Genomic DNA, 17,597 nt, shown 5'->3' with positions numbered 1-17,597 from the left:
TTCCAGTCAGTCTAAACCATTTAAACCAATTTTCATTGCAGCTATAATTACTCGTCATTGCTACTGAAGGACTAAATATAAGAGTATGGTTTAACGTCTATGTAGTGACCATATAACCATATCACGACCATTCCGATATGGGAAATCGAACATGGTCTTCGATTTCACGAGCGATCACTTTTCGCAACTAGATACCAATCACCCTTCTCATATTTGAGAGAATATACGATGCCGTATACTGAATATACAATCATATACCCCAGCGTGAGCGTGTATATTCTATAATACTGTAGGGTGTAGCGACATGTTATGTTTTGGCAATGCAAACTTGACTTTGATCGCCTGTTACTTAGCTTGGTACGTGAAGGTACGTCCGTAAGTGAATAGGCTTGTTTCACATGTACAGTTACATGCCACGTTAGGGGTTGGGAGTTTTGATCTTTTCATACACCGTGGTAGGGGTTGGGAGTTTTGATCTTTTCATATACCGCGGTAGGGGTTGGGAGTTTTGATCCTTTCATATACCGCGGTAGGAGTTGGGAGTTGTGATCATTTCATATACCGTGGTAGGTGTTGGGAGTTTTGTTTGGGACAGAATTATTTTTCAGAATATCCAGCATGTCAGGTGAACAATTTCTTTCTTTTGTTGTGAAACCTGAGGACAAATTATGTTTGTCAAGCACATTCCGGAACAGTATTTTTTGTCAATCAATATTCAGGTCCCTCCTAGAATATCAAATATTAGACCACAAACACTTATATAAGACGATAACAATGGTAAATATGTTTTATGTATATTTGGCCGTGTTTTCCTGAAGCTTAATGAAGACGGTCGGGTAGCCTATTGGTCAAAGCATTTGCTCGTTACGCCGAAGATCCGGGTTCTATTCCCGACATGGGTACAATGTGTGAAGCCCATTTCTGGTGTCCCCCGCCAATATGAAACTGCATATCATAGAGATATCATCCACATTGAGTGTGAGAAAGGATTGTTGTTCAGTATATTTTGCTATGTATGTAGAACAGCAGAGTTGTATGTTATGGCGTGGTTACTCCCATCTAGGTTTGTGTTTTGTATTTTGTTATGTCAAGAGACTGTACATCTTCCTTTGGTAATGTTGACAAAAATACCAATGTTGTTGCCAGAGACTTTCAGAAATAAAGTCACTTGTCAACTATTTGATGTCTTGTTTTATATCAGTGTTCAACCTTGTAGATATTCGGGTCCATGGCATCCTTTCCTTTACTGGAAACTAGTATGGGATCGTGTCAGCTATACTTTAACAGAACACTATGTGCTTATCATGATTTATTCATGTGTTAACAGAGGTTATCACGCGAGCGTGTTTGAGATTGTATATCATATACTGCGAATAAACATTGTATTAAGTGAGCCTTGGTGAGTTTTTCACGAAAATCGTCACACTGCATAAATTTGGTGTCTTCTAAAGAAGGGCGTGGGAACTAATTGCATCAAGTCTGAAAGAGCTAAAGGACTGCAGCCTCTTCACTCGTCTGTGAAGTGGAGGCAGAGCTACAATGCATTCTCATATTGACTCATATTGATTTATCGTAAACTAGATTGTTGAAAATAATGCTATACCAGTGTTTATGCTTGAGCAAACCAGTCACTTCCTGGTTATGTTGACATATCAGGCTGGAATGAGGCTCAGTGGGATGTTAAGGCCTACCAGTAAATCGGTATGTTGACTGAATTTTACTTTTCATTGTACATTCTGATGACTTCTATTTCGTATTCCAAATTGTTATACACAATTCAATCATTGTTATCAGTTACTATAATCATGTATATCAAGCAAGGGTACTGACTGACTGTTACTCGAGCGCAGCCTATCGTTAAGCTTGTGAAGTACATGTGAGTATATCATATGTTCCTTACATCGTAGGAAATCATTTTAGTTTATGTTTCAAATACATTTACATGTTCTCCTCGTGATTGCTTTAAGGACGTACTCTACTGTGGAATATTTTTAATATTTTGATTTGTTTGATGACATTAGGGTTTAGTTTGTCGCATTTGTTAGCCATACTCTTGTATAACTGGACTGTACAAAGTGATCTAGAAAAGACGGGCACATTTCACTTACTGTTGAGATCGGATATCGCGAAACAAGGGAGGTCCCAGAACTTATACAAGCTGTGAAAAGTATCGTCATGCGATCAGTCAATAGCAATGACATTACATTTCACTTGTTGTTTCAATCATATCTACTTGAATTCACAAAATGCTATACATACTCAACAACAAAAGTTTCCGTGACACCAATATTTTTGTGTATTTTTCAAACAAGTAAAGTTTAGTTTTCAATATTGTAGTACATGTTTGGAATCAAGTCACAAAAACGCAACTGCTACAGAAAAGCATGCATTCCATGAAAAAGTTGACTTTTATGCAAGCCCCATGCATTTCACTACCCAAGAATGGGTATAAAAACATGTGCGTTAACGGGATTCCATATGCATTGTTTAGCATCGGGCTGACTACAACCACTCAGAAAAACAACAAAATTACGCAATTATTCAACATTACGAAATGCCACGCCTGTCCGAAAACGAGCATATGCGAGCAATTGGTATCATGCTTGAAGCAGGATCGAGTCAACGTGATGTTGCAAGACAATTTAACGTCCACAGAAACACCATTTGGTGTTAATAGCAACGTTGGCAACAGACGAATGCAGTCAGAGACCATTCTCGGAGTGGCAGGCCACGTTTAACCAATAATCGACAAGACAACTGGATTCGAACAACACGCCTACGAAATCGATTCCGCCCAACAACAGTGACTGCAAGAAGCATCCCTAGCCTTCGACGAATATCTTCACAAACCGTATGTCGTCGCATCAGATGTGCAGGAATTGTCGCCAGAAGACCCGTCAGACGTCCCATTTTGACAGGAAACCACCGTCAAGCACGTCTACAGTTGTGCAGACGGCCATGTAGTGGGGACAAGTTCTATTCACTGACGAGTCTCGTTTTCACCTCAGCCAACGCGATGGACGGATTCGAGTGTACCCACGTCGAGGTGAACGTTACGTCAATCTTTGTGTGATGGAAGAAGATCAGTTCGGGGGTGGCAGCGTGATGGTATGGGGTGGGATTACAGCAAGACAGAGGGCCCGTTTGATAGTGGTAGAGGGAAATCTCAATGGACAGCGCTACCGCGACGAGATCATCGGCCCTGTTGTGCTACCATTTTTGCGGCGTCATGGCCCAGGCATTACCTTTCAACGCCCGACCTCATATTGCTCGACTTGTTCAGGATTTTCCCTTTAACAAAACAACGTGAATGTCATCCCCTGGCCGGCTCGCTCCCCTGATCTCTCACCAATCGAACACATGTGGGATGAGATGGATCAGCGCCTTCGACGTCAACCACGTGTTCCACAGACACTCCAGGAACTTCGAAACACGCTCCAGCAGATATGGACAGATATCCCACAGGACGCCTGGTCCATTCCATGAGACGAAGATCTCTCATCGCAACCAGAGGTGGACACACGCGCTATTCATTTGTAAATTGACATTTTTGACATGTTCTTGGTTTTTTTTATGAAATCACGCATTTTCTGAAGTCAGTATGGCAAATTAAACTATTTGAACACTTACGGGAGTCTTGTATGTGTTTCAAACCGAAATTGTTTCAGATTTGGTAAAAAACATAACTTTGCATAAATTCTTATTCAATGTCACAGGAACTTTTGTTGTTCAGTATATGTTCAAATTTCTCACCAATGAACATTTACTCCTCAATAATCCGAAGTCATTATTCAGTACACACAGAAGTTTTGCGAGTTAGTGTAAATATAAATACCAAGTAAGGGTTTCCAAGAAGCAGGTACATGTAGGTATATCAGCTCGGAAAGTATGCGTGCCTGTCAGTATATCATCAGTGGATGTAGGTGTGTTTATGTAAGTATATCAGCTGGGGAAGAACATGATTGTATACTTATATCAGCTTGGATTTAAATGTCCATGTACGTATATCAGCCGGTAAAGTACATGTTTATGTAAGCATGTCAGCTTATCAGGAAGTACATGTTGATGTAATTATATCATCTGGGAAAGTACTTGTCTACGCGAGGGTATCAGATGGAGGAGTATATCCATTGAGTATATTATGTTCATGCATGTGAGTATATTAGCTGGAGACTTATATGTTTGTGTGGATGTACATGTATCAATCTGTGAAGTATATAATTATGTAAGTACTAGTATATCAGCTGGCGAGTACATGTTTGTGTGAGTATATCAGCTGGGGAAGGACGTGTTCGTGTGAGTATGGCACCTGGGGTAGGACGTGTTCGTGTGAGTATATCAGCTGGGGAGTACATGTTTGTGTTAGTATAGCAGCTGGGGAAGGACGTGTTCGTGTGAGTATGGCACCTGGGGTAGGACGTGTTCGTGTGAGTATGGCACCTGGGGTAGGACGTGTTCGTGTGAGTATATCAGCTGGGGAAGGACGTGATCGTGTGAGTATATCAGCTGGGGAAGGACGTGTTCGTGTGAGTATATCAGCTGGGGAAGGACGTGTTCGTGTGAGTATATCAGCTTGGGAGTACATGTTTGTGTGAGTATAGCACCTGGGGAAGGACGTGTTCGTGTGAGTATATCAGCTGGGGAGTACATGTGTGAGTATAGCGCCTGGGGAAGGACTTGGTCGTGTGAGTATATCAGCTGGGGAGTACGTGTTTGTGTGAGTATATCACCTGGGGAAGGACGTGTTCGTGTGAGTATATCAGCTGGGGAAGGACGTGTTCGTGTGAGTATATCAGCTGAGGAGTACGTGGTTGTGTGAGTATAGCACCTGGGGAAGGACGTGTTCGTGTGAGTATCAGCGATGGACATGCATTTATATGTAAGTATATCCGGTTAATAAATCAGCTGTGGACATATGTTTTATATATAAGTGTATAAGCTTGGAATGTACATGTTCGTGTGTGTATATCAGCTGTACCTGTTTTATGTGAGTATATCATCTGTGTAAGTACATGTTCATGTTAGTGTATAAGCGTTTACAAGTTTGCGTGAGTATGCTAGCTGGAGAAGTGCCTGTTCGTGACAGATAACCAGATGGGGAAGTACATGTTTATGTGAGTATACAAACTGTATCAGTATCACTATATCAGCTGAGGAAGTATATGTTCGTGTAAGCATATCAGCTGGAGAAGTGTATGTTTGTGTCAAAAATCAGCCGGTGAAGAATTTGTGTGTCAGTGTAATTTATTGTTAAACAATGATCGTAACTGTATTTCTGTTCAGATTCGGTAGAAGCTCATTGCATTGTATTTGGACAATGATTAGTTGTCAGGAGTGTAGTACTATTTTATGAAAGCAGTGGTGAGGAAGTCACTATATTAAGATGCTAGTGTGATGTGTAAACTTCCGGAATATCATGGATGGATGGCAAAGCGTTATAAAAACATTTGGAATGTTTTTTGATGCTCTTGTGACACTAGACTGATCTGGCACTGTGTGGAAAGTTCTTGAAGCTAGTTGTACTATGTACGTGGAGCGGGTGCGTGTCTGCATCTTCTCACATTTCATGACATCAATACTAGCTATTGTGTGAAGATCAACCCGGATTCCGGAAGCTTGACCACTGTCGTTGCTGGTTAGAAACTTTTATTATATATATTAGTATGATTTTATTATAACATTGACTTTTGTTTGTGAATATCATGTTTAATAAAGTGTAGAGTATAACCACTGTTAAGAGGTCACAATTGTATATTTCTAAAATCTATTTAAGATTTTGGACGTTAGAATTTAATCATAAATAAATGCGACATCATTCTTTCCATAATGATAAGACATTTCCGCTAAAAGCAGAGTCGATAGTACGATGCCGACCACATCATGAACATGTGTTTACGAATCATTACCAAATAATGATAAAACCAGGTGAACACACAGGTAATACACGGGAACATATGGTACGCGTCCAAATAGGGAATTGCATTGCTCATTCATACGACACATTTGGAAGTACCATATTCATGTGTACCATAAAACAGTTCGAAGGTTTTACAAAGGCCTTGATTGTGGTAACCCTGATAAAACTTTTGAGCAAGAGTCGTATAACGTTCTTTGAAATCGTCGTAGTAAGAGTATGCTCGATTGCACTGCTAGAGTTGTGGAATGTAGACACCAAAGGTTGTATACGTAGTTTTTTAAAATATTGATCGACATAAAGGGAAAGTTCAAGTCACCCCTCTTGTCAAAAAGTCTTGTTGAGAATTTAATTATAGGCCAAAGAATAGCGACAGAAACCTTTCCATATTCATTCGAAATCTCTGCCCCAAACAGGATCGATTGTACGATTCCGACTATATCTTGGGCATGTGTTTATGAATCACTATCAAATAGTAATGGCATTTGTCAACATACTGCAATCAAACAAATCGTCCGCTGTTGTTCTTCCTCCACCATGTTCGTCTCAAGGTACGCCATATCCCGCCGCAAGCAGTCGGTTCAGTTCGGTTACGGTACCAGGACGCGCAAGCCGCTTGGTGAGCACTTCATTTCATAGCTTGCAGTTGCTGCAGTCTGCTGACAATGGTGGCTGAAACAACTGTTACGACAGGAAACACCTTAACTCGCACCAGAACCAGGCACACAGAACTTCGGCTAGGTTTACATGAGTTAGATCGGCCCCACAACACTTGCGGATTTCCGAATTAACCAAATTAATAATTATATTTAAAACTTAAATTCAAATCCTACTTATTGCTGCATGGAATTTTGGATAATCACATACTGAACAAATAATATAATATGACCAGTTTTACCCTAAAGTATCCATTTTAGTTGGGATTATTAAGTTTAAAACGTCTCTTAACGTAATGGTGCAGGCAATTGGGTGGATCCACCCGTCAGTTAGTCCACAATCATAGTCCGCTAGCATACATATAGCTGGGGAAGTATTTGTCCATGTAGGTATATTATGCGATACGTTCCAATCAGTATAAATCATGTTAATTTTCGTTACAGGTATAATGACGCGTCCCTACTACTTGGAGGACTGAGTGCAAGAGTATACTCCAACCATATATCGAGATGGTGGAGACTTAAGATAGGCTTCACACATTATGCCTTTGTCTTCGATGTGACGTTTATACAACAAGATACCGATCTCCCTTCTCACATCAAAGAAAATATACAATGCCGTGTTATGAATATGCATTTGCACCAGCGAGCGTTCGTGTACATGCTATAATAGTGTAGGGTTTAGCGACATGTTATGTTTTTAAATGAAGATGTACTTTTATATCTTGATCGTCTGTTACTTTACTTATGTGAAGTGCGTCCGTATGTCAATAGGCTTAATTCATACGTACAGCTACATTTCACGTTGACACAAATCTCTTATCTCTATATTTGATGCAATCATTTTTCCTCACAGAACATGACCGGGGCAGTCATCTTGCTACTTGTCGTCCTTCCTGGTATGCATATCTGTGAAGGTATTGACACGTTTAATTCACGTTCCGTTTCTTTGAATTCTGTTACACAGTACTACTCGCCATTTAAGTCACATGTATCCAAGCAGGGTGTATTTAAGAGCTATTTATAAATGGGCGTGTACACCGCTAGACCGAATGTCTGGGGTTGTACACGCATGTTCAGTTCATAATACTCTGTACATCCCGCTTGGGACTCATGTAATAAATTGTTTATTACCCGTTCACAATTGCAAGTTATAATTACTAATATTCTGCGAAATAATTGTATGAGACATTTAGATATATCTTGTGGCAGCCATCGGACTTTCAGTATGATAATGTGCTAACAGCGTGACAAAACATTATGACACAATGTACTGATCGTCCGACCGACTTGTATAGTGCTTTTTACACGAAGGCGACTGGCCAGTAAGATACTAGAACCTTGATTCTTTGACGAGTAAAGATAATGTCGTACATGTTTTGTAAATCAACACAACTACAGTCTGAAGTGTTCAAGTAAAAATGTAAAGTCACCGACGATCCATATATGTACATGTACTTGTGCATCAGGTCACTGATGTTAGTAATACTTTGTCCTTTCCCCCACAGGACAAAACGTTCACTTGACAGGGTCTGCTGGCACTGCAGTCGCCGGCCAACCGTTTACCTTCACCTGCAGAAACCGACATGGATTTGATTTTGTTGTTGATTTGATCGTGGAATTACAAAACGGAACTTCACAGTATCAATTCTTCCCAGGCTTAGGTGTGAATTGCCGCATCGACTTCGGCTACGACCCAGATATCTATAACTTCACATGTTCGCGAGACATGATCACTCTAACAATTCTTGACGTTGATTACAACACATATCAGAGCTCGAACTGGACATGTCTTGACTTGGACTACTATGAGATCAGCAACATCGTAACACTTGACGTCAATGGTGAGAATTGTACTTTAAATACTCATCCAGACAAATATTCATCCAGTTATGATGAATGTTGATCAAAGGCGAATTATCCCGCGGAAAGACAAGGGTGTCCGAAGGCAGTATAACGAGTAATTAAGTATACAAATAAGCATGTAATCACATAGCTGGTTACATGTCAAGAACTTAAAATATCAACCGAGGCATCCACTGGGCTAGTTTTAATGGTACAAATTTTAAAGTTCCAGAATTAAGCTGAAGGTATAGGTAATAAGTATCCAGGAGTATGGTTTTGGGGTTGGAAATTTGGTTTCAATTAATTTTTAGTACATACATAAAACATACAATTTTGTTTTGTCTGAAAGGAGGAACAAACACATTATTTTTCAGAACACCAAGCATGTCCAGTGAACGATTTCTTTCCTTTATTGTAAAACATGAGCACATCTTATTATTATCAAGCACATTACGGAACAGATTATGGGTTCTATCAAGTCCGAGACCCCTGCTAGACTATCAAATGTTAGGCCACTAAGACACGTAACGCGATATCAAATCGACCATTTGTTCCTCGGTTCGCAGGATACGGTTAATGGTTATTTGGTGGTGTTATGGCTCAAGGACACATTTAACACCATGATTAGCTCCCTCATTTACAAAAGGATACCTGACACGTAAGGCTCTTTTCACGCTGTGAACCCTGAACGTATTGTTGTGCAAAGTGTAAATCATTGTCGATTGTACTGTAATACGTGTAAGACGCATCATCAACCGGGAAAATCAGTTCGCATTGTATTAAAATATTTTTTATAATAAAACACTTATGTAAGTGCTTGGTATTGATAGTTTATGAATATAAAAATCTTTTATCACTGTTGCTTTGAAACTATGTAAAACGATTATCACGAGTACTGTAAATATCTTCCCTGTTAGGTTCAGTGACACTGCCATATTCTATCATAACACTAACTTCCTGATATATTGTGAAAATTTCTATTTATAGTTCCTTCATTGCAAATCGTTTGAATATTGTGAAATACGTTTCTTCTGAATATGTCTACCGGAACATATCCTATTTATCAACTGTGTTCGTTTATGTTGTAGTCAGTGCCCTGATTACATTATGATGAATACAACAGATGCTGGTTTAGATTATCTGATCAAGCAAGTGTATGATGACGTGAAGGACAGGATATAATTATAGATACCATTATGTGTCTTTCCTTCAATGCACGTCGCACGGTTTGAATGTTATCTTTCTGCAGTAACGACATTTGACTTTGTGCACGATTGTCATTTTACAGCATGCACATGCAAAAACGTGATTCATTCTGTGCATACATGTATACATGATGTTTGACGTTACAACAATGAACAACGTTATTAATAAAATGGACACTTTATTAATAAATCGTCTGCTGGACATTTCTAACACAGATTTTCACAGATTCTAAGAAACCTGTCCGTACATATGTAATAGAAGTAAAAGATGCTTTCCATAATCATAAGAAATATCTGCTACAAGCAGAACCCATGTACCATTTCCATTTTATCATGAACATGTTTTATGAATCAGCATCAAGACGTGACGGTAGTTTTGTTCGTCTTTTGTGACTTTTGCATTGTGTCTCAATCTTGCCAAATATCTAAACATATCGTAAAATACAAAATATTTACATGAAAGTTTAGTTTCTTCAAACGCATTGTTTTCAGTTCCTCTCGTGGCAATAGGTATCATGAACTCAACAAACTTCCCCATGGCTGTGACAGAGAATGATGACGTCACGCTTGTGTGTGAGACCAATCCAACCATACCTTCATCTACCATCGTCTGGATGAAAGAAAACAATACGCTGTCAGAGGATGTGACGTCACTATCACGTCCTGTCGACGGTGGGGTAGTGGCAGTCAGTATGGCGAAATTCACCGTCTCTTGTGACGATCATCTGACCCGTATCCAGTGTTCTGGCCTCTACAAAAGTACACAGATAACATCTAAATCTCAGACCCTGTTTGTACACTGTATCACGAAGGAAGATGCTTCTAAATCAGGTGACTATGACCATTTTGAATGTTAAAAGGGATATTATGCTTCAACGTCTCGTGCCTATTTCCTTCCCAGAACAAGACATTGAAATTTGTCTCATATGTGAAGAGTGTCCCTGTGTAATAAAGATAACCATAAATTGTTTAGAAGTATACGTCGAACAACTTGAGAAAGTAGGCAAACAAAGAGCGTTTCAACAATACGAATCAAAATTTGTAGGACAGACATTTATCCCGAGCCTATTCTCCCTTTTAGCTTTTGGGGACACGTTATGTTGAACACTGTCCCTGTAGGCACCTCGCGGGAATTCCGGAAGAGAAAGGACCCCCAGCACTTCATGACAGTTATAAGACAAAAACACGTCTCATTTTAATTCTGGAAACCCATTTGTCCAGAAACTCTCCATGTTGTGGCCAGTCTCTGTCAAAGGTATTAGCAAAATTGAACATGCTGTTCTAATGGGCACATAAAAGGGAAGAAAAAAATGTGAAAGAATTTTTTCGAAAACTCAAAATTGAAACTATTGGCCTGCCCATGGGCGAAGAGTAATGCATGGGCAGGCCCATGTGTGGTGATGCTTGTAGACACACCTTTATGTATTTGCAAAAGAAAAACATGAGTTTTGAGCTAAAGAAACTAAAGGAAAGTTTCTTGACAAATGGGTTTCCAGAATTAAAATGGGACGTGTTCCAAACTAAAACAGCGAAAGGGACTGGTGTTAATAATGTGTGATATGTGTGTCTGAGTGTTATTGCAACATCACTGCACATGGTGCTGCCCCTGCATACCACCACTGTTTATATTTTCAAACCAGAATCAATAATTGAAATTCTCGTGATATTGCTGACAGAAGTGTAATTTTCTGACAATGACTTAATCTCATTTATTAATGATTACGAATGGAAAGGGTCATGGCGCGTTAATATAACATTGTCCATTTCCGCACGTTTAGGAGCCACTTTCGGTGCTGGTGTTGGCGTTGGGATGACACTATGCCTGCTTCCCCTTCTGGTAGCAGTGGCTGTTTACATCGTGTGGTGGAGAAGACACCAAACACAGGAGGGTGGGTTGCTTGAAGTCACTAATGGTTACATAAGCAGACTAAAATTGGGAGACTTGCAAATATAAGTATAAATATAATTTTGAAAGTCACAGAGTTAAATCGCAATGATGAAAGTAAGAGCACACAAATACATGTATCAACGTACTTTTTTGCCGTCCCATTTCGAAATAGGCATTGTAGAGCAGAATGTTTTAAATTGTTAAAGTACCATCTCACAGGCTACAGGTTATTGTACTGAATGATATCTCAATTACTACCGTATATCTAAATGGCCTGTGATTTTGTTGAAAATAAGCCCATGTAATGTGCTTTCCAGATTTTGAACCGACATGAAACTTTGTGTTTACAGATAAAACACAGCCAACTGAATCAACGCCGTGAGTATGGTCATTCTTATGTCATAGTTTGTTATAATGAAAGAACACACAACCTTATTCATATAGATATATGCAAATATGTCTATATATAGATGTGTCTTCTGTTGTAGGAGTAGAGCAGCACGGCCCCAGCTTGGTAAGTTGTTACGTACGCTTCCTTCTAAAATTATCTGTTGGTGTTCAAACGTGCCAACTTCATTTCAATTTCCTTGGTGAGGTGAGGTGAAATTGGGTTTAACGTCGCGTCCAAGTTTATTGCACTTATAAAGCGGCGTCGTGCATGTACCTACGTGTGTGTGTGTGTGTGTGTGTGTGTGTGTGTGTGTGTGTGTGTGTGTGTGTGTGTGTGTGTGTGTGTGTGTGTGTGTGTGTGTGTGTGTGTGTGTGTGTGTGTGTGTGTGTGTGTGTGTGTGTGTGTTACTAGTCCGGGCTGATGGCGATTTATAGTCTTAGCTCCATTAGATACCATGCCGCAGTTTAACATGAATACCCCACTCAGATACAGTATACTGACTCCGAGCCGACCAGTTCTTGTTTAGCCCCTTAATGCCGAGCGCCAGACAGGGTAACAACAAGTACCATCTTTTAACATTTTTTTGTATGACGCGGCCGGGGATCAAACCCCGGACCTTCCGCCAATTTCTTTGGATTTCCTAGATGGTGAGGGGTTTAGCATCTTGGATTATATATACACTTCAATGTGAGTGGAGTAATGAATGAATCACTGTTAGTTTTGTTTTCTAAGAGGACATTCTAGTAGGTAAAGTGTCGCGATGAAATATGTTCGCCAAAGTGAAATACTTGTTTGCCTCATTGTCTCATATACGCTGGTATATAATTCTTATATCGCTATGATATTTCCAAGCCATCATTGTTTGATTGAACTTTGTAATTACTTTACGCCTGGATTACACGTTTTGTTTGTGTTTAAAGATAGCCGACAGACAACGAATATCTATGAGGGCATGGACGAGAGCACAAAGCAAAGAAACAACACAACCTATGAGGATATACATGTGCAGGTCTATGAAAACACTGCTTAAACCAACAAATTCGTTAATTTTCACAGGACCAGTACCGGCACTGGTACTGTTATATATGTGTGTATATTTGTAACTGCACGTGGACGCACATACCGCTTTAAACACATGTTGCATTAAACTGTCCTTAGTGTTGTTTGTGCTTGGTTTCTGTAATGCAAGTCATTTTCTGATATTACATATCAGTTGTTGGCTCAATGCCTGAAAGCCAGGTGACCTTATACATGTGTCGTGTTGTTCTTCGACCCGTCGTGAAATTTCTATTCTAAACCTGCAAGGTCTGTGATGCTGAAACAATTCAAGCTTCGGTTTCCATGAAAATTCTCCTTGATTTCCCATACATGTACATTAATAATGGTCTAGATGTCTTTTGTGCCCTTAATGTGTATGTTATTATGACATTGATAATTGATCATTGATCATTGAACATACAGTAGATACACGGTGTGCGGAATTGCATTGAAATTCATTTTTGGCACACTGCCCTGGCAATAATGACGAAAATGCCCTCTCCGTAGCCAGTCATGCATGTATGTAATAAAATAATATTTTAAGGAACATACTGTGAGGATGTGTGTTGCAAAGTGTTTTCTTTTGTGTATATTTATCTGTCATACATACACACACACAAAGAGTCACTCATACACACACACTCAAAGAGTCACACATACATACACACAGAGTCACACATACATACACACATAAAGTCACACATACATACACACTCAAAGAGTCACACATACAGACAATACACAAAGTCACACATACATACACACAGAGGCACACATACATATACACTCAAAGAGTCATACATACACACACACATAAAGTCACACATACATACACACACAGTCACACATACTGACAACACACACAAAGAGTCACACATACACACACAGAGAGTCACACAAATATACACACACAAAGAGTCACACATTCATACACACATACAAAGGGACATACATATACAGACACACACAAAGGGTCGCACACACACAAAAAGTCACACATACATACACACTCAAAGTCGCACATACACACACACAAAAAAGAGTCACACATCAACACACTCACACAGAGTCACACACGGACACAGAGTCACACGCATATATACACACACACAAAGAGTCACACATTCATACACACATACAAAGGGACATGCATACACAGACGCACACAAAGAGTCGGACACACAAAAAGTCACACATACATACACACTCATAGTCACATACACACACACTCAAAGAGTCACACATACATACACACACAAAGTCATACATACATACACACACACAAAGTCGCACATACACACACAAAAGAGTCATACATCCACACACACACACACACACACACAAAGAGTCACACATACATACACACACATAGAGTCACACACACGCACACAAAGAGTCACACATACATACACACACAAAGAGTCACACACACATACACACACAAAGAGTCACACATACATACACACACATAGAGTCACACACACGCACACAAAGAGTCACACATACATACACACACAAAGAGTCACACACACATACACACACAAGGAGTCTCCCATACATACACACACAAAGAGTCACACATACGTACAAGTACGTGCGTCGCTATGTAAGTGCAATGATCTTGAACACAACGTTAAACCACTCCTATTGTTTTATTCATGGTATTGTATCATCTATATGCATATATTGCTTTCTGGATGTATGTATACATCTATATGTTTACCACTCAATGGAAATCTAAAAGCAAAGTTAGGTGCTGAATTCGATCCCGCAGTCCATTTTTTCCTGATCTGATCTTCTGGTTTTTATTAGCTAGGTCTATATGAGTTTTTGCTTCATGAATAATTACGTACTCACTGGAAAACAATCATTAGCATTGTTTATATATGTACAGTTACTGGCTTTCACATCAAACATAGTTTGCTGTACCGTATAGTTGTAAACATTTGGATATAACCTCGCTGTCATGATGATGATTGCATTGTTTCAGGAGAGATATCTACTGTGGTTTGATCTTTTGTCATTAATGTATGTTCAATCTAGATTCAAAACTATTTATATGATCTGAACACACCCACTAATAACATTAATGTATATCACCAGGGATAATCACCACAGAATAAAACTATGTAAGTTTATTTATTAAAAATGATTGCTATTTTTCCAAAGCGTTTTTACGATCATTGCATTACCTACGTGACCTTAAGAACAAGTATCTGCCTATATCTTGTACAACTATCCAAGTGTGTGTACTGTACACTATATCTTGTACAACTATCCACGTGTGTGTACTGTACACTATATCTTGTACAACTATCCATGTGTGTGTACTGTACACTATATCTTGTACAACTATCCACGTGTGTGTACTGTACACTGTATCTTGTACAACTATCCACGTGTGTGTACTGAACACTATATCTTGTACAACTATCCATGTGTGTGTACTGTACACTATATCTTGTACAACTATCCACGTGTGTGTACTGTACACTATATCTTGTACAACTATCCACGTGTATGTACTGTACACTATATCTAGTACAACTATCAATGTGTGTGTACTGTACACTATATCTTGTACAACTATCCATGTGTGTGTACTGTACACTATATCTTGTACAACTATCCACGTGTGTGTACTGTACACTGTATCTTGTACCACTATCCACGTGTGTGTACTGAACACTATATCTTGTACAACTATCCACGTGTGTGTACTGTACACTGTATCTTGTACAACTATCCACGTGTGTGTACTGTACACTATATCTTGTACAACTATCCACGTGTGTGTACTGTACACTGTATCTTGTACAACTATCCATGTGTGTGTACTGAACACTATATCTTGTACAACTATCCACGTGTGTGTACTGTACACTGTATCTTGTACAACTATCCACGTGTGTGTACTGAACACTATATCTTGTACAACTATCCACGTGTGTGTACTGTACACTGTATCTTGTACAACTATCCACGTGTGTGTACTGTACACTGTATCTTGTACAACTATCCACGTGTGTGTACTGTACACTGTATCTTGTACAACTATCCATGTGTGTGTACTGTACACTATATCTTGTACAACTATCCACGTGTGTGTACTGTACACTATATCTTGTACAACTATCCATGTGTGTGTACTGTACACTGTATCTTGTACAACTATCCATGTGTGTGTACTGAACACTATATCTTGTACAACTATCCACGTGTGTGTACTGTACACTGTATCTTGTACAACTATCCACGTGTGTGTACTGAACACTATATCTTGTACAACTATCCACGTGTGTGTACTGTACACTGTATCTTGTACAACTATCCACGTGTGTGTACTGTACACTGTATCTTGTACAACTATCCACGTGTGTGTACTGTACACTATATCTTGTACAACTATCCATGTGTGTGTACTGTACACTGTATCTTGTACAACTATCCATGTGTGTGTACTGTACACTGTATCTTGTACAACTATCCATGTGTGTGTACTGTACACTGTATCTTGTACAACTATCCATGTGTGTGTACTGTACATTATATCGTGTACAACTATCCATGTGTGTGTACTGTACACTGTATCTTGTACAACTATCCATGTGTGTGTACTGTACACTATATCTTGTACAACTATCCATGTGTGTGTACTGTACACTATATCTTGTACAACTATCTATGTGTGTGGACTGTACACTATATCTTGTACAACTATCCATGTGTGTGTACTGTACACTATATCTTGTACAACTATCTACGTGTGTGTACTGTACACTGTATCTTGTATAACTATCTACGTGTGTGTACTGTACACTGTATCTTGTACAACTATCCATGTGTGTGTACTGTACACTGTATGTTGTACAACTATCCATGTGTGTGGACTGTACACTGTATCTTGTACAACTATCCATGTGTGTGTACTGTACACTATATCTTGTACAACTATCCATGTGTGTGTACTGTACACTGTATCTTGTACAACTGTCCATGTGTGTGTACTGTACATTATATCTTGTACAACTATCCATGTGTGTGTACTGTACACTGTATCTTGTACAACTGTCCATGTGTGTGTACTGTACACTATATCTTGTACAACTGTCCATGTGTGTGTACTGTATATTATATCTTGTACAACTATCCATGTGTGTGTACTGTACACTGTATCTTGTACAACTATCCATGTGTGTGTACTGTACACTATATCTTGTACAACTATCCATGTGTGTGTACTGTACACTATATCTTGTACAACTGTCCATGTGTGTGTACTGTACACTATATCTTGTACAACTGTCCATGTGTGTGTACTGTACACTATATCTTGTACAACTGTCCATGTGTGTGTACTGTACACTATGTCTTGTACAACTATCCACGTGTGTGTACTGTACACTATATCTTGTACAACTATCCACGTGTGTGTACTGTACACTATATCTTGTACAACTATCCATGTGTGTGTACTGTACACTGTATCTTGTACAACTATCCATGTGTGTGTACTGTACACTATATCTTGTACAACTATCCATGTGTGTGTACTGTACACTATATCTTGTACAACTGTCCATGTGTGTGTACTGTACACTATATCTTGTACAACTGTCCATGTGTGTGTACTGTACACTATATCTTGTACAACTGTCCA

General features: G+C 39.2%; 1 protein-coding gene across 1 annotated transcript; it reads left to right on the top strand.

The window, feature by feature from the left end:
• The first annotated feature begins 1,662 nt into the window (after positions 1 to 1,662).
• LOC139455196 (uncharacterized) lies at positions 1,663 to 12,961 on the top strand. Its single transcript, XM_071236747.1, has 8 exons — positions 1,663 to 1,701; positions 7,427 to 7,487; positions 8,079 to 8,414; positions 10,113 to 10,451; positions 11,399 to 11,509; positions 11,859 to 11,886; positions 11,997 to 12,022; positions 12,820 to 12,961. The coding sequence occupies exons 1-8, from the start codon at positions 1,663 to 1,665 to the stop codon at positions 12,927 to 12,929; spliced, it is 1,050 nt and encodes a 349-aa protein (XP_071092848.1). The 3' UTR covers positions 12,930 to 12,961.
• The last annotated feature ends 4,636 nt before the right edge of the window (positions 12,962 to 17,597 follow it).

Source organism: Haliotis cracherodii, unplaced genomic scaffold (genome assembly GCF_022045235.1).
Source record: "Haliotis cracherodii isolate W230 unplaced genomic scaffold, xgHalCrac1.p SCAF_1, whole genome shotgun sequence".
NCBI lineage: Eukaryota > Metazoa > Mollusca > Gastropoda > Lepetellida > Haliotidae > Haliotis > Haliotis cracherodii.
Note: the sequence above shows the minus strand (reverse complement) of the source record. Positions and strands in the feature narration are given on the sequence as shown.